This window comes from Gobio gobio, assembly GCF_949357685.1.
Source record: "Gobio gobio genome assembly, chromosome: 11".
NCBI classification, from domain to species: Eukaryota; Metazoa; Chordata; class Actinopteri; order Cypriniformes; family Gobionidae; genus Gobio; species Gobio gobio.
In genome coordinates, this window is record NC_137104.1 from 9,186,961 (window position 1) to 9,212,241 (window position 25,281).

Consider the following 25,281-nt stretch of genomic DNA (forward strand, 5'->3'; position numbering starts at 1 on the left):
GTCCTATACATAGCAATACCATAATATTCTTGGTGTAGCTGTTAAGTAAACAAGTAAACACAAAAGCACACTGAAATATTTTCAGGCATAATTCAACTATACAATGAAGGAATATTTAAAATTAAATTATTATTTTTCATAAATATCAAGTTAGGGTAACTTCACAGTATATATATATATATATATATATATATATATATATATATATATATATATATATATATATATATATATATATATATATATATACACCCTTAAGATCTTTAGCAGGTCTTAAAATTAGATACAACCTCAGATGAACAACAACACATGACATACTACACCATGTTATGTCATGTGTTGTTGTTCATCTAATTTTAAGACCTGCCAAGGACCAGATAATTTTTTATGTCCTGATACATATAATTCAATAGGGTGTCCTTCCTTTTTCACATGACTGCATATATATTATATATATTCTATTTTTGTCTTGTTTTCCAGTACAAAAATATAAAAAAAATCCTTAAACCAAGATACATTTACTTGAGTAGAAAAATGCCTTAAGAGATTAAATCAATCTCAAAAATATTAAGCAAGTTATGCTTAAAACAAGAAAAATATCTGTCAGTGGGATAAGAAAAATAATATTGTTTTTCGTTTTTTCTGACCCCACATTAAAAAAAAAAATGTTTTAAGCACAAACACTTAAATTAGAGTATTTTTTCAGAAAACAAGACTTTATTTTAAAAAGAGTTATTTTGCTGTTCAAGTAAATGCCTTAAAGGGAAAGTTCACCCAAAAATTAAAATTAGCCCATGATTTACCCTCAAGTCATCCTAGGAATATATGACATTCTTCTTTCAGACGAATAAAATCAGAGTTATATTAATATATGTCCTGGCTTTTCCAAGCTTTATAATGGCAGTGAATGGGGCTCATGAGTTTGAAGTTTGAAAAGTGCATCCATCCATTATAAAAGTAATCCGGCTCCGGGAGGTTAAAAAACAGAGGTGTCAAGTAACGAAGTACAAATACTTCTTTACTACCTTAGAAATTTTGGGTATCTATACTTTACTGGAGTAATTATTTTTCGGCCGACTTTTTACTTCTACTCCTTACATTTTAAAAATAGCCTAGTTACTCCTATTTCCTTTCGACTTGTTTTCATTCCGGCTTGTCATCGTTAAAAAAAATAAACCCTATCCAGATAAATCCTGCCATCCGGAGAGAGTGAATTTGATTGTGGTTGAATGAGAAGTATAAACATATACCATTCCGACACCCTATTAGTTTGTACGCGACGCGTCCATCGCACCTGCACATGACACGAATCACATAATGCTCAGTAGTACACGTGCTGAATCCGAAATCACCCCCCCTAAACCCTCAATCACTATTCCCTACTTTAGTCCACTAATACAGCTTCGGATTCTGCCATGGTTCTTTAATGTATTTGCATTGTACTAAAATGCGTTTTCAATGGGCATATATGCGGAAACAGGTAGCCTAGTGCATCCCAAATTTTTCAACATTAACATTTTAATATAACATTAGTCATTATGGCCTAAGCTTTTGTCCTTAATGGCATTTTTTTCCTTACATTACTTTTACTTTTATACTTGAAGTAGTTTTGAAACCAGTACTTTTACTTGAGTAAAAAGCTTGAGTTGATACTTCAACATCTACAGAAGTCTTTTTAAACCCTAGCATCTATACTTCTAGTAATGAATGTGAATACTTTTGACACCTCTGTTAAAAAATAATAAATATTCTTCTTACACAAACAGATCGCTTCGCTTCAGAAGGCCTTTATTAACCCCCCAGAGCCGTATGGAGTACATTTATAATGGATGGATGCACTTTTTTGGGCTCCCACTCACTGTCATTATAAAGCTTGGATTAGCCAGGACATTTTTTTATAACTCTGATTGTATTTGTCTGAAAGAAGAAAGTCATATACACCTAGGACGGCTTGAGAGTGAGTAAATCATGGGCTAATTTTCATTTTTGGGTGAACTATCCCTTTAATTTAAGAATTGTTTTATTTTTGTAATGGAAAACAAGACAAAAAAAGTATTAAATAACAAAACAAAAAAATTGCAGTGCAATATAATGGTTTGATATTTTAAATGGTTACCTTTACATCTTTGCTGTTTCAAGAAGTGTGTTTCATAATTGTTTAAATTTACTGAAAATATATAATAGGCAGATTAAAGGCAGGTTACATTGTGACAACTTACCTCAAAAAATATGACAACAAGCCCTGCTAGTGTGTTCATTGAACTGTTTCCTTTTTCCTGTGCAATTACTATGGAAATGTTTTTGTAGGCAAGATTTTAAAATATGTGTCCATACAGAAATTGACTTTCCGAAAATACCCATAGCCCCAGTCTTCCCCACAGCTTGATATCTTTCAGAACAATTATTACCTTTCACTAAAATTTCTGCTTTCTATAAATGTGAAAATGCTACATTTGTAGTCACTGATGACGGTGGATTCTGAATAAAAATAGCTACAAAACCCTCCCAAATCTCAATAGGGAGAGCGCAGAAGAGAGATTAAAAATAGAGCGCACGCAAGAAAAGCTCCAGTTTAGCCTACAGCATTCAAGTCACAATTCACCTGAACAGATTCTACGTTATTGTTCAGAGATTTGCTGGTGTATCTGTGCTGCACATATCAAATGAGGTGAGGCAATGCTCCGAGTACTAATCTTCTCTCTAAGATGCTGTAAATCCAGCCGGCTAATGCATAAGTGTCACGGTGTCAGCACTTCTTAATGCAAGTGCTGCTCTCCTATGACCTACAGATTTATAAAGCCAGATTTAAGTTTCCCCCAGAGCCTCCAGCCATCTAACAATTATACTGCATTCTATTCTTCGTTGCTAAAACTTTAGATATAACATATGGATAAAAAAAAAAAAGGATATTATTTCATGTTATTTAAGAATGTGGCTTTCAATAAGTTCAATATAATAACAGATAATCTGTTGTACATTAATTAAATGTATATAAGGAGTATTGGAAGTCAAACCTTTGAACTGCATGGCGAAATGTTGTGCACTGACATATTGATACGTGTATTAACACAAATCTGTTTCGTGTTTTCCACCGTTCTCATAATTGCTTCTTGCAGCAATGTTGTTATTTTCTCATGAATCCATCTGTACTATCATAAAATAAAAAAAACCCGAAGGCTGTTTAAGGGCACTCTACAGTCTTCTTTTTCCTCTACTTTTCCCAAAAAGGATACTTAGAACCGTAATACAGCCATTAGCAAAGACAAAACGATCCAGTTTGTACTTAAAACGCATATTTTTCTGTAGAAGAGCAGCTGTTTTCAAGGGGATACTTCATGAAGAATCAAATTGTCCTTTGTCTTGAGCAATAGAAAAGTTCATATTACTATGAAAACATACTTTTAGCTGAAATGTCTGATGTCAAAAATATGATATGTGATATGACCCCAGAAACTGACTATGCAGCACCTGCCGCTTTGTATCCAGTGTTTCTCAACCTTTTTGACTCCAAGGCCTCCCACTGTCCAAATTAGCATTTTAATTTATACTAGAGTTAGAATATTTTAATATATGAATAGTAATTTACTAATTTAAAAACTTAAGTCATCCTGTGGCCCCCAGGTTGAGAATCCCTGCTATACAGCATCCTTGGGAAGGATCCCAGTTTTAGGAGAGAGCAGCTGAAGTTTTACAACGCACAGCAGCAAAATATTTCCTGTTTAACTCTAAGCATCCGAGAGGAGATGAAAAACATAATAATAAAAACATGAGATCCCTTTTTTGGATCACTTGTGTGCTTGATTAAGAGTGTGTTCACACAATTAATCCTGGTCCGCTTGGCGTTCGTTCATATTGGCATTTTAACAACGAATTAAAAGGCAAAGGGATATGTTCACAACCTGATTGATCGGCTTTTATTACGTACATTTTGGGACGGAAAATTTCCAGAGCATCCAAAATAATGCTGTGTGCAGCTAAATGCGCTCATTGTATGTGCGTAGCTACATATTATGGTATTTTGATCAGCTGGGAACTTGTGAAGAGCTTATAAAATGTATAAAGGAGTCAAAACAGTGGCAGGAAACCCTTTTTTCAGGCAATTGGAAAAAGGAATATTTCGCATTTACAGGTCACCTGGCGTACGTAAAAGACGATCATTCTTTAAAGAGGGTGCGGTATGTTTGGACAAAAGACGAGTTCTTTATTAAACTCATAAAAGACAAAAGAATGACTGGATTCTAAACAACAAAGAAATGCCACAATGTATCAAGGCCTCGAAGTAGATATGAGGGAGAAACACCCAGAAACATCTCATACGTGGCGGCTCCCCAAGTATAAGGGGCTTTCCTTGCCATTAATGCTTGGATAACACGTCTTCGTCTCCTTCGAATAAAAATAGGCAGTGGCTATTTACACTTTTAAAGTGCAGATTAGGGATGTTAACCGATGACCGTTTGACCGATGGTTGACCGTATCAACGTTAACCGATCAAAGTTGTCGGTTAAAAAAAAAAAGTGATCTCTAAATTAGGCTATTATAGACAGTTGACTAAACGCTACTACAGTTAGCCATCTCATTCCAAAATCTTTTTGTGTGAAGTGAACAAATCCCTCACACTCAATTTTTCATAACTCAACTGTTTGTACTTAATAAACCAATAAGAACATTTGGCGCGAGGTCACAGTGTTTGGGTTTGCGCGCTCACAAGGTTTGCGGTTAGAACCAGGGCAGACGACAGTATGAAGCGTGCAAAGAAAAGTAGTGTGTGGGACCATTTCACCAAAAAGAACGACACAGATGTAAGTTGCAACTTGTGTGATACAGTGCTTAATTAGAAGGCACACAGTGAGTTAGACCTGCCTTGGTCTTTTACGCATTCTGAAGGTGCCTGTTTTATCCATTGGTTTTATCGTGTTGCAGTCTATTAGACAACATTCCGCATAAGATGGACTTACATTTGGAAATATATTACATCTACATTTCAGTGGTAACACATAAGGTGTTGATCATCATCTTTCTTTATTATTGTTAGCACTACCTCGAACTAAAGCGGCGTCTCTTCGGAGCTGTAATTTTCTTAAATGCCTTTATTTTCAACGCGATCACCTTGTACCCAAACCATTTCGAAACTAAGGAGCCATTTGTCCTCCGATTACAAACAAGCTCCTCGGCGCCGCGTTTGCGGGACTCATGTTTCGCGCTGTAGGGGATTTAAAAAAAGTGACGTGAGTGGAAGGCAGGCGGCGGCGCCGGGACAGTGTGTGAGTGAGAGCGGGAGGCAGAGCCGCAGAGAGATGCGACAGAGTTGTGAAATTGCAGGCGCGGCTCGCGGCTCGCAGCTGTTATTTCAAATAGCGCAGCATATTTTAAACTAATCGGTTAACCGGTTTCAACCGGCTAATGAGGCTCGGTGGTCGGTCAAGAAAATGTTTAGTTTTCGCCATCCCTAGTGCAGATAGCGATAGATGCTATTTACACCAAATGAAAATGTCATATTTTCTTAGCAATAGATGATATTTACACGCAGGTGAAAATAGCTGTAGATGCTATTTACTACGTGAAATAGCATACTAAGTGAAAATATATTCTATTTACACCATGCAAAAGGATGCAATAATAACAGTGTAAATGATTATATTTATTCAAATGATTAAATGGATGCCACATTAATGGGACAATAAAAGCCCCTCTCTACACCTATCCCTAACCCTACCCAATAAATGCTTTTATTATTATTAAACATTTTGTTAGGCACTTTATTTCCATTTTTAGAAAATTTTCTTAATTTTTATTGAACATAAATGCCTTTCCGATGTGATATGTGATGGGAAAAGAGAGAAGAGCGAGCTCTGCAAAAGGCGGATTCGGACCCGGGTCAATCGCGTCAAAACCAAGATCTCTAAGCCTTATGTTTTACTGACTACGCCACAGAAAACGTCAAACTGCGCACTCTCTTTTTTTTAATCTTGTTTTTGCAAAACAATTAGCATATCCGTGACGTCACCACGTCGTACTTGCGTTCTGCATGCCTAATGTGTTTTCTCTCCTAATCCATGCTCACATATTGTATTTTAAAATAATATAATATAGCCAACTGTCCAATAAAGACGTTCTCATTTCCTATATCTTTTTGTCATACAATAGAACGAGTATGATATAGTGAATGACTAAATTTGTATATGTGTAAAATAATCTGAATTGAGATAGGTCAGAAACTGGATGGACTAAAGCTCTGTGATAGTGAGTAATATAAGTGATAAGCACAAGAGAAGAATGGAAATCATAACGGGTCAAACTCAATTCTTTATGATTGCGCTGCTGCTCCTCTCAGCCATTCACTGAACAGGGTAGACGTAGAGAGAGGTGTGACGGCAGGGAGAAAGCAAGACCTCATGCTCGCAGGACAGTGGGCCTACTGGCAACATTTGTAAAAATACTGAAGTTTGACCAAAAAGTCGCTAGATTTGTCGCTAGTCGCTTTTTTTTTTTAAAAAGTCGCTAAAGATGACTTTTCTTTTCAGGGGTCTCGGTTTGCTTGTTTAGTGCGCACCAGGATTCGGATAGCAGCATTCGCACTAACAGAGCATTACATTTTTACATTTACATTTATGCATTTGGCAGACGCTTTTATACAAAGTGACTTACAGTGCCCTTATTACAGGGACAATACCCCTGGAGCAACATGGAGTAAAGTGCCTTGCTCAAGGACACACTGGTGGTGACCACTGGGATTGAACCAGCAACCTTCTGCATATCAGTTAAGTGGTTTAACTGGACCACTATCTCAGAGCAATCAACCAGGGTTAATTTTAATCTAACCAAACAAACATGCCAAGTGTGAACACACCCTAAGGTACATCTGAATTAGCAAACGTCTGCTTACCCACAGGTTTGTTGACTCCCAGAAATCCTGCACTTCCTAGGATTTTGAAGACCTTATGAGCAGGAAACAGCCCTTCTTCCTCCCATTTGTCTACATACGGGTTGATCTCTTGATCAATTATCTGTAACACATTCAAACAAAGATCAATATACTTTCACTGAGTACTTAAATATGAACATGACCTGACCTGAATATGATCTGATTTATAGTATAGTTTACATGGCAATCGTGTATTACAGTAACACTGTAAGCAATTAAAAATTGTATCCAGTGTAACAGGAAATCAAAGAATTAAACGTACAGGAGGGAAGAGCTGCAGCGACTCACATTTAGTCTCAGAACAACACTGGGAAACAATCTGAATGTTTATTTACTTACTCACAGCCATCACTATATATCCAAACTATAAAGTTAAAGTGATCCATCAAAAAAGAAAAGAAAAAAGTATTAATTAACATAGATCAAAACATGGCATTTCTATTATCAGCAATGAATTGCAAAAGCTTTTCAGATTAACCAAACAAGTTATTGAGTCTTAATTTTCTAACATATGGTATAGCAATTAGCTCATATGGGCAATGGCCCATCTTCTACTCATCACTTCCAGACCTATATATAAAAGTGGCAAAAGGCCAAAATTAAAACAAAATTCCTTCAAACAATATAGAGTATAATAGCTCTACAATAGGTTCTTCCTTGAAAGCCAAATAAAGCTCTCAACTTCCTTCTGAGTCACTTCAAGACGCCTGTGTGTTGTAATAACATAACTGTTGTGAAATATAGCCATATTTGAGCCATACAGGCGCTGTCAAAACATGACGTACATAATCACTTTCAAGTTTAGCCCTATCAACGTCTGGATTTCTCACTGAACCGTAAACATGCTTTTTAAAAAGACACCACATCACTAATTCTGATCACCACTTTCAATTGAATTATTACCAAATGTGCTATTTTTAGTTTTATTCAGCAAGGATGCATTCAATTGATCAAAAGTGACAGTAAAGACATTTATAATGTTACAAAAAATTGCATGTTGTTCCTTTGAACTTCGTATTAAAAAAAATATTTAAAAAATCCTAAAAAATAAGTATCACAGTTATCACTAAAGAATTAAGCAGCACAACAGTTTTCAACATTAATAATCAGAAATGTTTCTTGAGCAGCAAATCAGCATATTAGAATGATTTCTGAAGGATCATGTGACACTGAAGACTGGAGTAATGATGCTGAAAATTACTTTTTTACTAATGTATATATACACACACACAATTTAAAATAACTGGTTTCCATTTTAATATATATACATTTCTGACTTATTTCAGAAACATACTTTTTTTTTTACTGAACCCGAACATTTGAACGGTAGTGTATATTTCATAAATCATGAACAATTATGTTTGCAAGATTTTTGAATTGTTCTGCTTTAATTCATTTAAAATAATAATAAACATAATACCCTATAACTTTTTGCTTACATTCTTTTCGATTTAAACCATTAAGTCACCCAAAAATTATGATTTTTTTTTTATGATGAACAGACTGAAATTTAAGTTCTGTCATGACCACTCTCTGAGTGTTTGGCATGGTAATGGATATGACAATGTTGATATGTTTGGTCTTGCAGGATTAGATTTTGCTGATGCCGCATATAACATACATGCATTATCCGTAGCAGATCTATACAGGTGGAGGTGGGGAAGGTGAAGGGTTTCTGAAAGCGTGCTGCAACTGCTACAGAGAATGCTGACCAGTATTTGAAGGTTGAGCAGCGAGCTCATTGGCTACTAATACAGCACAGCTGTGCCCTATAGAAGAAAGGTGTGATTGCAAGCAGATTGAGTTAAAGCCACAATATGTAATTTTTCACCACTAGAGTCCACATATTCAAAACAAAAGCTTTATGATGCCTTGATTTTGCAGAGTTTTTATTATGCCTCAGATGAGCGCTTCCGCTTCTTCCGCTCATGCATATGTGTGGTAATGCAGCGCTGTTTTATCATATTAGTTACATACATTTGAGTGTGTTGAAAGTCAGGCACGTGCAGGGGGGTGGGGGGTGGGGGGGTGGATGGCTTTGGGTGCTCGAGCCCCTGCCCTTTTTCAAAATGAATCAAAAGTGCCCCTCTCAGACAAATATCTATGATAATATCGTGGTCAATAAAACTAAATAAATGTGATTATTATAACATGACAATGTATACAATAGTAACGAACGGCTCAAAAGTCGGACAATTTCTGTTGAGGCGTTGCCATAACGCGCTGCTATGGGTTGCGTGCGTTTTGATTGACTGCTGATTTTCCACTGTTTGGAAACGGCTCTCGAGCCAAATATGGTCCTTTCAGAGAGTGTGTGGCCTTACAGGAAAAAAGTAAACCAATATTTTTTTTTTCATCCATAATCAGAGCTAATGTGTTGATTTAATTACAAATCTATATATTATATATTTTAAAGTATTACACAATTCACCAATGCCCGTTTGTCATGTATATACACCAACCAATCGTGATCTGGCAAAGCAAGTTCAAATTCCATTGGGCGATGTGAAGTGGAGCGGTAACTTTCTGTTCTTATTCATAAATCGGTTGAAAATTACATGGACAGACGAACTTACGTTTGTGGAACGATTTCCTGTAATAATGTAATAATATTTCACAATATTAGGCCACTGGTTTTTTTCAGTATTTTTGATTAAATAAATGCAGGCTTGATGAGCATAAGGATATATATATAATATATATTTACATATTGCCCCTTTTTTACATTTGAGCCCCTGCCCCTGAAGAACTCTCTGCACGGCCCTGTTGAAAGTTATGTTATAATGCTACTCTGTGCGTTCGCTCAGCACTACTATGAGACACTTGTTGCACACTGCAGTAAACTAGATCCATATTAGCCATGGTAAAACATGGTACTTGCGGTAAATAAAAAAAACCAGAATTGAACAATAAGACAAACTGTGTTGAGCTATATAACAATGATTCGTTTTCTGTCGTTGAATGATCCAAACAGTTGCTCACCTGTCTAATAAAACACATAATATATTAAAGCGTCTTTGGTGTTTCCATGGTTTCTACAAAATAAAATGGGAAAATCGAGGGTAACGTGGGTATGATGTCATTAGGCGACACACGGACACGGCCCGTGTCCTGGTTAAAATGGATTATTTCTCTGGATTTAAACATTCTTGGAAACATTTGGGATAATGCAAGTACACAAGTCAGCATAATATGTAACATTGTTCTTGTGGTTTTGGGATATTTTAATCCAAAAATCTTCCATATTGTGCCTTTAATATCTATCAGCCTGTTCCATCTAGAGTTTCATGACCTTTTTTTTATTTTTTATTAACCAATAGTTTTGCCTCCTGCTTGCTGTAAACTAGCAGTCTGCACATTCTGCTAAATAACTAATTTTGTGTCCAACACAAATTGACCCACCATCTAGGTTACAAACAACATAAGTGTGAGTATTTTTGAAACTGTTGAGTTATAAAGCATAAGTCTTTAAAATAAATGCAATTAAAAGTCAACAGACCTTGTAATGCTCATCGTCTGTACTGTTTTAGTGTCTGATCACAAGAACACTAAATATTGTAATGGGGGAGTCAAGGCAATTCATTAAAACCTACTTACACAAATGAAGCAGAAAATGGACTGAATTATTTCCCCAGTAATGCATTATGTGATCAATAAAACAAAGTTGATTCAAGCATGATGAAGCAGTAATTTTCTTTCAATTAAGGCTGTAAACTTTTCCAGCTGTGGCAATGTCTCCTCTTCAGCTAATATGTCATGCTTCTACGTTTAATGGGTGAGCTTTTAGTATGAGCTGTGAAAAGTTAAAAAGAAAACAACAGCAGAGGGATGAGCATCACATTTTCCTCAAAAACATGCAGACATGCTGCTTCACTAGCCAACAAAAACGTCCTGCCTCAAAAGCAGTAAGAACAGAACAAACAGCATTTAATAACGAAAGGAACCCAGGGGTCAACAGCACGATAAACTCAGCATGAACTAGTTTCTGACTGAGTTGCTTCAGAAGAAAGAACTGGTGGAGGAAAACTGGCATACAACATATAACGGATGTGTCTTTTTTAGGATTAGATTTACTCAAAACCCAGAAGACTGCAACTGGATAATACAGTCAGAGAGGAAGGGTGGTCCACCCTGTCCGAACCAGTACAAGGTTCCTAATTCTTAATAAAGGTTGGTGATACATTCAACAATACTCTTGTCGGTCAGGGCTGAGAACTGATTGGTGGGGAACTCTGACTTATGGTTTGTCAACACTTTATGCACCCAGAAGACTGAATAACACAATAGTGCATTAAACATGCGGGTTTGTTTTAAAATCATACTCCCTTTATTTCAATCTGAACATAACTGACATGCCTTACAGTTTACGTAAGATACAGTGAAGAATGTAATCTTGAGTCATGAGATGACCTTGAGAAGGAATGGATTTTATAATAAAAAACATGAGTAAAAGCTAAAAAATGTAACTAAGCATGCATTTATTGTTCCCTATTGAATTTGACGACACCTATCTTTCCTTCAATATAGAAGCATATTAAGACTACATGCTTCTAAGTCAAGGCCTTTTCTAACTTGTTTTCAGTGTTTCACTGTCTCTGGTGAGTTCTTTTAATAAACTCCGTCCCTGAGCTTCACGCTATACAGTATTGTTCTCATTATCCGCTGCTTTTTCTGTTTTCCACTTATATCCTTTCTCATACCAGCAGCCTATTCCGATACATCTGAAGCCACTGGGAATTGGAGAAAGCAACTTCCTTTCTAAGCCCTGTAACCCTTCCTAGTCTAACCAGTTGATATAAAAGTATAATTACAGTGACTTTCATCAATTAAATCTTATTAATTCAAATATGATTCATGTTAAAATAATTAATCACATGCCTTGGAGATGGTAATGGCGTGTAATGGAAATGACTTTTTTCACTTTTTGGGGAAAAGCCTTGAATTTGCTAACACAAAATATTATCTATTATTAGTCAATTAAAATGGAAAAAAGAAAAAAGAAAAAGAAAGAAAGACTGGTTTGTTAATACACCTCATAATACTTCTTGCAGATCTTAAAATGTATTGATCTTTAAAATGTCACTCTGGTGCCCTGATAGAGATAATTCTTTATTCTAATTCCTATCCTAGTCAGAGAGAAAGTTTTTGGGAAGAAAAAAAAAAGATTTTTTTTTGCTTGGTGTGATGGAAATAACAGAAGAATAGGAAATAGGGCAAAGTGTTATTAATTACAATAACCGTTTTATTTATATATATATATATATATATATATATATATATATATATATATATATATATATATATATATATATATATATATATATATATATATATATATATATATATATATATATAATGTAACGTAAACTATTTAAAAGTGTATACATTTGGTATAGAAGGGACGTTTATTTTATTTTTTTTAATTAAAGATAAAAAAAACCGTGTAACTTATTCCGGAGTTGACAGTAGTGTCACGTGACAATGCTCGAAGCATCAAAACAAAGCGTCTAATTTTGACAATTCATCTGTTAATCTAGAAAATTAATCTTTATATTAAACAAATCCTTCCTAAAATCCTTGAATTATGTCCGGCATTAACAAAAAAATACAAAGTAAATTCATAGAACCCGACACAAATGCAACTATAGCAAGCTAGCTACAGACTAACTTAAGTGACCTCTTACCTACATTCACTTGCTAAAAGAAAATCGACCTGCACATTCACATAAGTGTCATATTCAGGTAGCAAGAAAGAAACTTACTCAACCTTCATCTCGACAGAGAACTATACATTTGTTGAGGAAACAACACATACAGCACGCTGTCATATCTACCTTTCTCAAAGATGACTTTAATGCAAAATGTTCCTCTGTGTAGAGAACATGATCGACATTTTCGGTAGAAACGGATGGTTTCGGTTTGGAGGATGATTTTTCTGAGAAGTGCCGGTTGTTGCAGACAACAGTTTTGGGTAAATTACGATTCACAGCTAAACTGAACCTCAAGACCTTAGCACTCAGTGCCATTCTTACAAACTACACAAAAGTGTTGACCTGCGCATGCGCATTAGACCTCACGTAGAACTTCGTCGAACGTAGTCAGCCTGCTAGTCTGCAGTCAGCGCTTTACCAAGATAACTAAATAAAATAATATCGTAAAAACTATTTTTAAAAAACTGCTACGTATTACGAAATCACAGCTGAAAATTAGGGGTGACCGACCTTGCCTTCCCAGATAGTGGAATGCGTTACCTTTCAGTAGGCCTATTAGATATGTTCATCCGTATGTTTTTACATCTAGGATAAAAACGTACCTTTTTGAACTAGCATATGGTCAGTGATGAAATTTAGCCTATTGCATGTTTGTTTTTATTGTCTCTGGCACTGATGTAAAGCACACCTGTCAGTTGTGCTATTGAAATAACATTGACATTGACAAACTGTGACATGGAATAATTCTGAAATAATGTTTGCACAAGATCCACATTTAGCCTACTAAATGGTATTAGTATACCATTATAGCCTATACCGTTTGTTATTATGGTATTTTGTTAGTTACCGCTATGGTTACCATAGTACATTTTGGGTTAGGCCTACATTTTATTTTGATAGTCCACATTAGACATTCTACTACTTATGGGGGTGAATTCTGGTTGATTGGGACACATTTCCCAGTCATCTCATTGGTAAAAAGTGTCTCAATCAACCTGAATTCACCACAAAGTAACTTTCCAACTAGGCCTACATGTCAACTAAATCTCATTGGAGTATTATAGCCAAATTGACACATACTGTTGGAAAGTTACTTACAGTCAGTCGAATGGCTGTTGGGGCAGCATCAAAATAAAGCGTTAGCAATTATACAGTCTACTAATACTCTAATGACTGCTAGCTGCAAAGTTACTTACCGTTTGTAGAATGTCTAAAGTGGACTATCGAAATAACGGGTTACCACATTTTGTAGGCTAATCAACACAAGAAAAAAGTGTGGCCTTTCGTCTGCATCATATGGCAAACACTTGATGTGACATTTTCTGTAAAATACTGTTTGCTCTACAACACTGTACACTTTAAACCAAACCCATCATGGCTCCTGGGAATGTTCAGCTGACAAAAAATTCAGTCAGAAACTGTAGTGGCCTTTTGCCATGTAACTTTGGTTTTATTGAATAGCTAAATTATTCCACCGATTAAGCCCTGATTTATCACTTTAATTACAAGCTCAAACATTCACTTTCACCCAGTTTTGTCACACAGATGTTACCCTCTGGCTGGCTGCCCAAGAAAGAAATACATGTATTAGTCCATCAAGCAAGTCTCTGGTGATCAGTGCACAATGGTAGTCAGATTTATTACATCACTTCAAAGATGAATACACAACATATGAGGGTCCAGATCCTGGGGACTCGTTTAAAGGGGAGAAAAAAGCCATTTAGAGTTATTTGAATGATCTATCCATGTTTGTGATTGTCCTTTTTTGGGCAGCAGAGTGAATTCCAGCTATTGTAGCAGGTGTCCATGGGCAGCATTGAACACTAAGCTTTCTCTGTCCGCATTAGCAAATGACACATCCACCTTTCTCCTTGAATGGGTTCTTCTCCTCAGGAATGCCTTTGACCAAAGGATCCTCTTCTGCGCCGCTCTGAATGTACTCCGTAATCTCTTCACAGCATTTGGAGGTCTGACAGAAAACAAAGTGATTGACGTGACAATCAAGCAAAAAAGAGCACACCAACAATGCCTTATACCCTTTACAAAGCCATCCAACTTTGATGTAGTCCCTTTTGTGTAATTTGAACGCTTACCATCGCCCTTTCCAGCGTCACCTCAGTTTTGAGCTGGGTTACTTCCATTTTAGCCTTATCCAGGTCTGTCAGATCGTCTACACATATGACCGGCATTGTCTGGGAGAAATCAAATCAGACAATCACATCAAACGTGTTTTCATGCTTGAGATATTCAATTATACAAAGAATTGCTGGTCACCAGACTTACTGCCGCTTACGATGAGGTCTCCTCCACCCCTGAAAATGGACAGAGATTCTGCACCTCTCCCTCAATCCGGTTTATAAAGTAATCTGCATAAACATTGTAATCTCTTAATCTCATTAAAACAAGCACACCTATTTCATCTTTCCAGTCTTCTTCTCCAAATTTGTGGTCAGCTGTTCTTGTGGATTAACACACACACAGAACAAAGTAAACGCGTATTTACATAGCAAATGAATTACATCCGAAACATAATGAAATTGGAATAAAAGGGTTTCTGCTAATGACCCTCGGGTTGCAATATAGGTCAAGGGGACATCGAAAGTATTACAGGCTACTGTGATAAGCATGCTAATCCATGTTTATCCTTAACCTGTCACATTAGATAATTCATTATCATCACAGATATCACAAATGCATTCACTAAAAAACAAATCATAGGCGTTTTTACAGTTCCCACATGCATAAAAATGGGTTTTCATTATTATATTGTTAATAATTTTACACTTCATTTTAAGGTCCCGTTACAGTGTAATTATATATTTAAGTACTGAGTAATATTATTAACAGTATAGGGTTTAGGATGAGGGTTTGGTTGAGGGATAGTTTGTTGCATGTAATTATGCATACTGTCATTATAGGCCATGTAACAAGGACACTGTAAAATAAAGTGTTACCAATTATTATAAATGTTTTTATCATTTATGATTACATATTTTTAATCTATTTTTACTATATTATAATGTTATTATTACTATAGTAGAATAGTTGTAGAGTTAGTAGCTAGTAAATTTGGCTTTGATAAAATTCTAAGGTCATGAAATGTTAGGTAATTATTAATTTCCTACTTAGTGAATAGGCGCATTTTGCTCTAGAACTATGAGGAATTGTCATGGAAATGACTAGGCCCGCCCTTCTAATTCCACCCCCGACAAACTCTCCATTTATAAGGCAATGATTGGGAGAAGTCAAGTTAGTAACATTTCAGGCGAGTAACATAACAGTAGCCAACAGTATATAAGACTATACACGCGATCTTAGAATCTGCAATCTATCAGAATGGCGTGTGATTTGCTTGGAGGTGTTTTGCTTATTGTTGCTCTGCTGCAATCCGTCGTCGGACTACAACCCAAAGGTAAAGATAACATTGTGCTCTTTTAATGGCTAGTAAAGTGGCGAAACAGCTCTGTTGTTGAAACTTGACGCTTAACAGTTGCACGTGAGCTTGTTTATTAATTTTTTTTTTTTTTTACTGCCTTACTTATTCCCCTCACAGAAGTTTGTCTGTTGCAAATTGAAGAAGGAATGTGCAACGACGACATCCAGCGCTATTACTACAATACAATCACCCAACAGTGTGAAGTATTCAGCTATAGCGGCTGTGGAGGAAACGCCAACAACTTCAAGTCGTTTATGGAATGTCAGAAAACATGCTTCAAGATACCAAGTACGTTCATTATAAATATACGCAAATGCAATAACAATAGGCTACACATGGGGCCAGATTTAGGGTAACGGGGTTTACCGAAAAATGTGCTTTTCACTTCCTCCATATGGTGTGTGATTGCAGAAAAACATTGATGGAGCAACAGATTTTGTATAAAAAATAAATCATAATTTTTTTTGTTTTGTTTAAACATCTTATAAGTGGCAAGGTGGGCCTTTTACCCCACGGGGCAAAAGGTATTTATACTAAATGTAAAATAAGTTAATACGTGTTCAAAACAATGACTTTAGCAAAGTATGTATACTATTATTTGCTGTTTATTTTGATAAATAAATTAATTGATTTTTGTTTAAAAAAAATATAGGCTACTGTCATTAAATATGTAATTATAAATATATATATATATATATATATATAGCTTTACAGTAGTAAAAATAAAGATATTTTATTATATGATATCATTAATATTTCTTTTAAATGATGGGATCATTCATTATAAATATGGTGATTATCTATATATAAGGTGGACACCCAACTTAATATATAATATTTACCATCTGAATCTAACCATGTCAACAAATTGAATTTTTTTTAAATTAGCTGTTTATTATCATGTTAATTGTGCCCCAACAGCAGGTGCGCATATTACCCCAAATACCATACTTTTACATATTTTTCTGTTATTGAAAAACTGTTGCTTTAATTACCTTGCGCAAAACTGAAAAACATTAACAATACCTTTGTCTCAAAATATAGACATTAGTTTGATCGATTCTCATTTGCTACATAAATCTACATTTTAAAAAACATCAAATATTAGATCAAATTAGGGATTTCCACGTGCATCATCAAAAGTGCCATCTAGTGGTTTAAAACCCTAAAGCCCTCTTGGGGACAAATGTGGAGAAGGGGCTCGCTGCAGCCTGCGGTGGATGTCCAACCCGGCCCACATCCAAGTGTGACGTCAGAGGCCAGGCCATTGCCGCCCTGCAGCCGATTTTTACGATTTTATTGGTCATATCAATCACAGTAGAGACTGCCTCTACACCAAACACTGATCCCTAAACCTACCCGTCACTGTAACGAATTAAGTACTGATTGCCTACACCAAACTCTTTTCCCTAAACCTACCCGTCACTGTAACGAATTAAGTACTGATTGCCTACACCAAACTCTTCTCCCTAAACCTACCCGTCACTGTAACCAATGAAATTAGCTGCAGGGCGGGATTTCTGACGTCACACTTGGATGTGGGCGGAGTTGGATATCCACTGCAGGCTGCAGCGAGCCCTACTTGCAAATGTGGGCAAAATAATTGTTAATTAAAAAAAATATATACTTTCCTTAATCTGAGCGGTACAACACATGGCTACTTTTCCTAAGTTTGCCACCTGAACACACACACAAAAAATTTACTCGATTCTACAATGTTAAGTGCTTGAAAAAAACAACAACTCCTTAATCCCGCCTTCGTGGACAAAAATGGGCACCCATAAGAATGAATGGGAAAAACTGTAATTCCGAGCTTATTTTTGTATTATTTGTCCAATAAAAATCAATAAATCCAACACAATGCCGATCATACATACACACAAATGAAGGAGTGAACCTATACAACATTCTCAATGTGGCAAACACTCACACACACAAACACACACATCCACAAAAGCATTGAATTTAAAGCCATTGAATGAGCTTATAACAGTGTTTTATTTTTTTATTTTTATCAAATAAAAAACAGTCACTCACACATACACAAACAAAGGAATTAAATGAGCCAATAACTGGGCAATTAAAAAAAAAAGGTTGTTAAAACATTGGTTTACAGCGTTCAGCCCACATGCAGCCATTGAGTTCTATTGCCATCTCGTGGCTATTGATATTGTAGCTTTAAAAAAGAATTAATACGATCAGATGTCACCAATCACCACATTTTTAGGTTTTAGCTCTCTGGACTTGCTGATATGTTTTTTTTTTTTTACTGAAGTTAAAGAAATATTAAATATAACATAAAAATTAGCACATTTTATATTAAAAATATGGTACTATTAGAGGTAAATAAATTAATTAATACCCCAAAGATCACAAAAAAGGCATAAATTGATAGAATTTATTTTATCGAAGGTGGTGATATAACATTTATTAAAAAAAAAAAATTGGGGATCCTCACCTGAGACCTTTGTGCCCAAATTTGTCCACGAAGGCGGGATTAAGGGCTGTTATGTTATAAACCAGACGCTAACTTCCACCACTCTAGGTAGATTGCACTGGTCATTATGGAAATGATCCGGCTGTGTCTGTGTTCTTCAGACAGTAGATCACACGCAGATCTTTCCACTCCCATCTGCGCTTTTATGGAATTGCGCTCTCACGCTTTGCCCTGTTTAGTAAATCTGGCCCTTGGCATCTTAACTGGGCTTTTTTAATGAGAGTTCTGGGGCAGTTATGGTTTAAAAGGATCATAAGTTCACTCTTCAGTAATTTGTTCAAATGATGTGAAATTCTCACTTTTGTTGTGCGCACCACAGAAATCCCCCAGATCTGCCGTTTTCAAAAGAAAGAGGGGCCCTGCCGAGGCCTCTTCAAGCGTTATTTCTTCAACATGACCTCCATGCAGTGTGAACCCTTCACTTATGGTGGTTGCCAAGGCAATGAAAACCAGTTTGGAGACCTTCAAAGATGTATGGAGTATTGCAAACCTCCTAAAAGTAAGTCGAGACACTGTAGCTGTAGCATTTCTAAAAAGTCTCATTGAAGCGTTTGCAGATCAGATCAAATGTTTAAAATGCAGATTAAAACATTTATTCAAAGGCAAGACTGTGGGTAAGTGCTTTGCCATCTTCAGAAAAAAAAGCAGCAGTAAAGCATTGGACCTTGATAATCATTTGGCGAGGAAATGTCAATGGCATTAATAAAACTGATGAGCGGAACACAGAACAGAACATTAAGGGACCTGTGTACTTGTTGCAACCCTAACCGTCTTCATTGGAACACATTAAGACATTTTTGTTCCCTTTTTTTCAAATCATCAGCACAACAAGCTTGTTTAATGGCCTTCATGTCTAAATGGTTTCCCGTCTCTTGTCTGGCTTACCTCACACTTTTGAGGTCCCTAGAAAATGCAGAGATCGAAAGTGAAACATTTCTGCTGTGTTTTGTGTTTTCAGCGATCCCTGTGATTTGCCAAGGTATTTTGGATGAAGGAAAATGCTCAGCTTCCATACCAAGGTATTACTACAACGCCGCTACAAAAACATGCGAGGAGTTCATATACACGGGATGCGGAGGAAGCAACAATAACTTCATCTCCAAACAAAGCTGCATGGATGTTTGTGTTCAAAACGGTAGGTTTGTTTGCAGTTAATATGAGAAAGTCATTATCAATACGACAGCATTATTTTCAATGTCTAACCATGTGTTTTGTTGTTCTCAGAGAGCAAACGGAGGTCCTCAAAAAAGGCAATAAGAGTTTCTAAACAGTACTTAAGACGTGTAAAGGCTCAGCCACCAAGGGAGAAGTCGGCCAAATAATTGTCCATGAAGTCATTCTCACTGTTTTACTGAAGAAGTTTGCACTGATTTTACAGTATTTGGAGTTGAAGGCGGCAGTTTAAACACATCTCACTCTGTGTATAAATATTGATTGTTTTTTTTATGGAAGTTTGTTTAATATTCTCATGTATTTGTATGCCTGTGTAATGTTTTATTTTTAATAAAATAAGAATGTACAATTTTTAATTATTTGTATTATTACAATAATAAGTCTAACACTGTTTAAAGGGTTAGTTCACCCAAAAATGAAAATAATGTCATTTATTAGGCTCACCCTCATGCTGTTCCACACCCGCAAGACCTTCGTTAATCTTCGGAATACAAATTAAGATATTTTTGTTGAATGCCTGCATAGCCAGCAATGACCTTTCCTCTCTCAAGATCCATTAATGTACTAAAACATATTTAAATCAGTCCATGTGAGTACAGTGGCTCAATATTAATATTATAAAGCGACAAGAATATTTTTTTGTGCGCCAAAACAGACTTGTATAGTGATGGCCGATTTAAAAACACTGCTTCATAAAGCTTCGGAGCGTATCGAATCAGCGTGACTATATAAGTCGTTATTTAGTTTTTTTGGTGCAACAAAAATATTCTCGTCGCTTTATAATATTAATATTGAACCACTGTACTCACATGAACTGATTTAAATATGTTTTAGTACATTAATGGATCTTGAGAGAGAAAATGTCATTGCTGGCTATGCAGGCATTCAACAAAAATATCTTAATTTGTGTTACGAAGATGAACGAAGGTCTTGCGGGTGTGGAACAGCATGAGGGTGAGTAATAAATTACATTATTTTCATTTTTGGGTGAACTAACCCTTTAAGTGATAAAGCATAACTGACACTTAACCTTCCAAGGGTAAGAACGAAAAATGAAAATAGTCGCGGTCTGTAGGGTTTTTCTTTGTGCAAAACGCCACGTTGCCTTCGAGAAATGCCTGGGTGTTTTATATTAATTTATATATTATATATACCTACATTTTATATAAAATTTCATTCAAATCCCGCTGTGTCTCATGCCTTTGTAACCAATAAAGCGTTTATGAGTCTTTCATCTGCATCAATCATTTCTCTAGTCCTTTTTGAAGTATGCCTATTAAAGACAATTCATGTTGTTTGATCTGTCATATGAACAATGTTACCATAAATAACACATCATCCCTCACATAATGATCACAATCATCTGTAGGCCTACATCCATTCTGATTTCCAAAATGCGGTATTATCACATCTTAGAGATAAACTGCATATAAATAATAATAATAATAATAATTTGTTACATTTATATAGCGCTTTTCTAGGCACTGAAATCGCTTTACATAGAAGGGGGGAATCTCCTTAATCGCCACCAATGTGCAGCACCACCTGGATGATGTGACGGCAGCAATATTGCGCCAGAACGCCCACCACACACCAGCTGATTGGTGGAGAGGAGACAGAGTGATGATACCAATCGTATATATATATATATATATATATGGGATGATTAGGAGGCCAGGATGGACAGGGGCCAATGGGCAAATTTGGCCATGATGTTGGGATTACACCCCTACTCTTTATCGAAGGACATCCTGGGATTTTTAATGACCACAGCGAGTCAGGATCTCTGTTTAACATCTCATCCGAAGGACGGTGCTTGTTACAGTATAGTGTCCCAATCACTATACTGGGGTGTTATGACCCACACAGTCCACAGGGTGAGCGCCCCCTGCTGGCCTCACTAACACCTCTACCAGCAGCAACCTAGTTTTCCCAGTTGGTCTCCCATCCAGGTACTGACCAGGCTCAACCCTGCTTAGCTTCAGTGGGAAACCAGTCTTGGGCTACAGGGTGATATGGCTGCTGGTAATAGATGATAGATGTATAAAAGTATATACCGGTATGTTCAATATAATTTGTTCTTAAAGGGATTGTTCACCCAAAAATGAAAATTAGCCCATGATTTACTCACCCTCAAGTCATCCTAGGTGTATATGACATTCTTCTTTCAGGCGAATAAAATCGGAGTTATATTAAAAAAGTCCTGGCTAATCCAAGCATTATAATGGCAGTGAATTGTTGTCTCGTTTATGAAGTCCATAAAAGTGTATCTATCCATCATATAACTGCTCCACACGGCTCCGGGGGGTTAATAAAGGCCTTCTGAAGTGATGTGGCACGTTTGTGTAATATTTAAAACTTTATGGACTAAAATAACGAAGCTGTACGCAATTCGACGTACAGAAAAAGAGTAACCCCTGACGCAATGTATAGAAGCATCGCAAGCATTGACGCCTCTCGTGGATAGTGCTGGGCAACAAACTCAAGCACCTCTTCTCTTATATCGAAATCCATTTCTCTTTAAAAATTCTTGTTTTATACTCTAATTCATGACCAGTGTTTTGTTTTGCTCTATGCTCTTTGCTTCTGCGTTCGTCAATACGCATGCTTCAAGGGTTGGATCAAGGGTTACTCTTTCTCCGTAAATCGATGTGTACGCCAATCCGGCGAAAGTTAGTTATTTTAGTCTATAAAGTTTTAAATATGGATATTTTTCTTACACAAACGCACCACTTCGCTTCAGAAGGCCTTTATTAACCCCCCGGAGCCGTGTGGAGCAGTTATATGATGGATATATGCACTTTTATGGACTTCAACAATTCACTGCCATTATAAAGCTTGGAAGAACCAGGACTTTTTAAATATAACTCCGATTTTATTCGCCTGAAAGAAGAATGTCATATACACCTAGGATGACTTGAGGGTGAGTAAATCATGGGCTAATTTTCATTTTTGGGTGAAATAACCCTTTAAGGCAAGGCACGTTTATTTGTATAGCACATTTCATACACAGTGGCAATTCAAAGTGCTTTACACAGAAATAGAATTAAAATATTCGTAAGTGAATAAAATAATATATATATATATATATATATATATATATATATATATATATATATATATATATATATATATATATATATATATATATATATATATATATATATATATATATATATATATATATATATATATATATATATATATAGTATAACCATAAAGAAAATGGAGAGTCAGGTTCACTTTAAAAATATTTGTGAGGTAACTGTGCGTTTAAACATTACCCGTACAGACAAATCTTCTTGGCCTAACTGGAGGGCTATCTCAAAATGTTTTACCCGTCAGAGCAGATCTAAATGGGTCTTCCTCATGTGGAGGAAGTACTCAAAAAATATTTGTCAGGTAACTGTGCATTTAAACAGTACCCTTACAGACAAATCTTCCTGGACTGGACCACCAGGGCTATCTCTGCCTTCTATGGGATCAATCAATCAATCCTACCACCACAGGAAATCATACAAAGACAACTTACCTGTGATGGAGGATGACTTCTCAGTCCCGTGTTTTCCGAGCCCCTAGCTGTTAGAATTTAACATCACACGGGTCTCTTTATCAATTTTTGTCTAATATGAATTGTCAAAACTGAATATTCCCATCAACACTAATCCTAAATGATTATGTCCTATATGATTACTTTTGTTTGAAAGTGTATAAAGCGCCCCCTAGTGTATTTATCTATCATGTAATTAACCTGTTTGGACAGATAAATAGTCTAGACATAATGTTGCCTAATGCATCGGTCACACAGAAAATGTAATTGTATGTCAAGATCAATAAAGCTGAATTTATCATGAGCAAATTTGGTAGCGTAATGTTTCACTAACTAGTCAGTCTCATGCCATAACTCAGTCAATGGCTTCAGATTAAAGTTGGCTAAAACAGCCACAAGGTGGAGTTCTGTATTCATGCAGTGTAATGCTCTGCTACACGAACTCTCAAGAAATTCCTTTGGTGTGACACTTCATAAAAGACTATTTAGGCTATGCACATTTTTTACATCGTTGAAGACACACACATTTACATTTTCATAAGCATTTCTGCAGCTCAATATTTTAAGTTGGCATGAAAAGGATGGTATTTCATTGTTCTTTTCTATTGCATTTTATAAAGTGTTGTTTTGCCTAGCCTGAGTAAGACATTGTAGTAGCTACTAAGAGGGAAATTATCTAAATCTACTTGATGCAGTAAATACTCAATATGCAACATCCTTGAGGTTAGAGACTCTAACTACCGTGATAATTGCACTATAGCCTATATAGATAAGCTGCAGCTTTTCCTCCTATAACAATTTCCAGAAATACAGGCTCATTGTGAATTCATGTCACTCATATATGGGAGTTAGATTACAATCTCACCTCTTTTGCAGAGTTTGCATGTCATGTGCTGATGTCTGCAAAGGTTAATAGTTATATACTAAAAAGAGATTTGTTAGCTCTCAGCAGGTTTAGCAGGTTGCACAGCAGCACAACTGAATTTGGGGCTTAATAAAGTCATATTTTATGTAGGATTGCTGAGAGGTGGCAGGATACTGCCATTAAATAAAAACACAAATCAGTCAATCAGCAAAGGTGTGCTTTATAAATCACAAGTCTGGAACTTTCATTTCTCTGCAGTGACACATTTAAATTAAAAGTGACAGTTTTTCCACAGAGACTGCAAAACCCAATAACCGTTTTTTTAACAATGCAGAACACTTCATAAGTTACTGATTTGTTGAAACTTCAAATTCTTTTTGAATAAAGTTTTATTGAGAAACCAAAAATGTATTTTTTTGTCTTAGTATTTGAAGAACTTAAACCCTTAGATGTGTATATCCTTAAATATTAAGACTTTCTTATGATAGAATAAGGGTAATGAGAGTAAAGTCAACTTTTGGAATATATATTCACTAAAAATTATATATTTTATTAAAAAGTAATCAACATTTAAATTAATCTTAATATAAATATTTTAATCTTCATTTTATATTAAACTTCAAAAAATATTGGTAACACTCAAGGCCCTATTAGTTGATTCATTAAATAACAATAAGCAATACATTTTTTATGGTATTTATTCATCTTTGTTAAAGGGTTAGTTCACCCAAAAATGAAAATTCTGTCATTAATTACTTACCCTCATGTCGTTCAACACCCGTCAGACCTCCGTTCCTCTTCGGAACAGAAATGAAGATATTTTAGTTGAAATCTGATGGCTCTGAAAGGCCTCCATTGACACAATGGCACGGTTCACTCTCAAGACCCTTAAAAGGTACTAAAGACATCTCACTACAGTGGTTCTAAAATAACTTTATGAATCTGCGACAATAGTTTTTGTGCGCAAAAAAACCCTAAATAACGACTTACATAGTGATGACGATTTCAAAACAAGGCATCATGAAGCTTCGAAGCGTTATGAATCAGCGAGTCGATTCAGCGGTTTGAATCGCCAAATTTCAGCAGTTTGGCGGTTTGACACGCGATCCGAATCATCATTCGGCTCA

At 35.9% G+C, this 25,281-nt stretch overlaps 3 protein-coding genes across 3 annotated transcripts in view; 1 reads left to right on the top strand and 2 right to left on the bottom strand.

The window, feature by feature from the left end:
- Nucleotides 1-13,035, bottom strand: part of LOC307134481 (putative acyl-CoA dehydrogenase 6) — a 30,282-nt gene extending 17,247 nt beyond the window's left edge. The window contains exons 1-2 of the mRNA XM_079830267.1: nucleotides 12,757-13,035; nucleotides 6,884-7,004 (exon numbers count right to left, since the gene is read on the bottom strand). Coding sequence (XP_079686393.1) covers nucleotides 6,884-7,004; nucleotides 12,757-12,948 — 313 coding nt within the window. The 5' untranslated portion in view covers nucleotides 12,949-13,035. The remainder of the gene's footprint in view (nucleotides 1-6,883; nucleotides 7,005-12,756) is intronic.
- Nucleotides 13,036-13,278: 243 nt separating this feature from the next.
- gngt1 (guanine nucleotide binding protein (G protein), gamma transducing activity polypeptide 1) lies at nucleotides 13,279-14,963 on the bottom strand. Its single transcript, XM_079828677.1, has 3 exons — nucleotides 14,917-14,963; nucleotides 14,727-14,825; nucleotides 13,279-14,602 (listed from the first exon to the last, which is right to left on the bottom strand). Exons 2-3 carry the CDS (start codon nucleotides 14,820-14,822, stop codon nucleotides 14,477-14,479), a joined length of 222 nt encoding a protein of 73 aa, XP_079684803.1. The 5' UTR covers nucleotides 14,823-14,825; nucleotides 14,917-14,963; the 3' UTR covers nucleotides 13,279-14,476.
- Nucleotides 14,964-15,850: 887 nt separating this feature from the next.
- Nucleotides 15,851-20,971, top strand: tfpi2 (tissue factor pathway inhibitor 2). The gene is made up of 5 exons (XM_079828514.1): nucleotides 15,851-16,045; nucleotides 16,187-16,357; nucleotides 18,886-19,065; nucleotides 19,525-19,701; nucleotides 19,791-20,971. The coding sequence occupies exons 1-5, from the start codon at nucleotides 15,970-15,972 to the stop codon at nucleotides 19,886-19,888; spliced, it is 702 nt and encodes a 233-aa protein (XP_079684640.1). The 5' UTR covers nucleotides 15,851-15,969; the 3' UTR covers nucleotides 19,889-20,971.
- The last annotated feature ends 4,310 nt before the right edge of the window (nucleotides 20,972-25,281 follow it).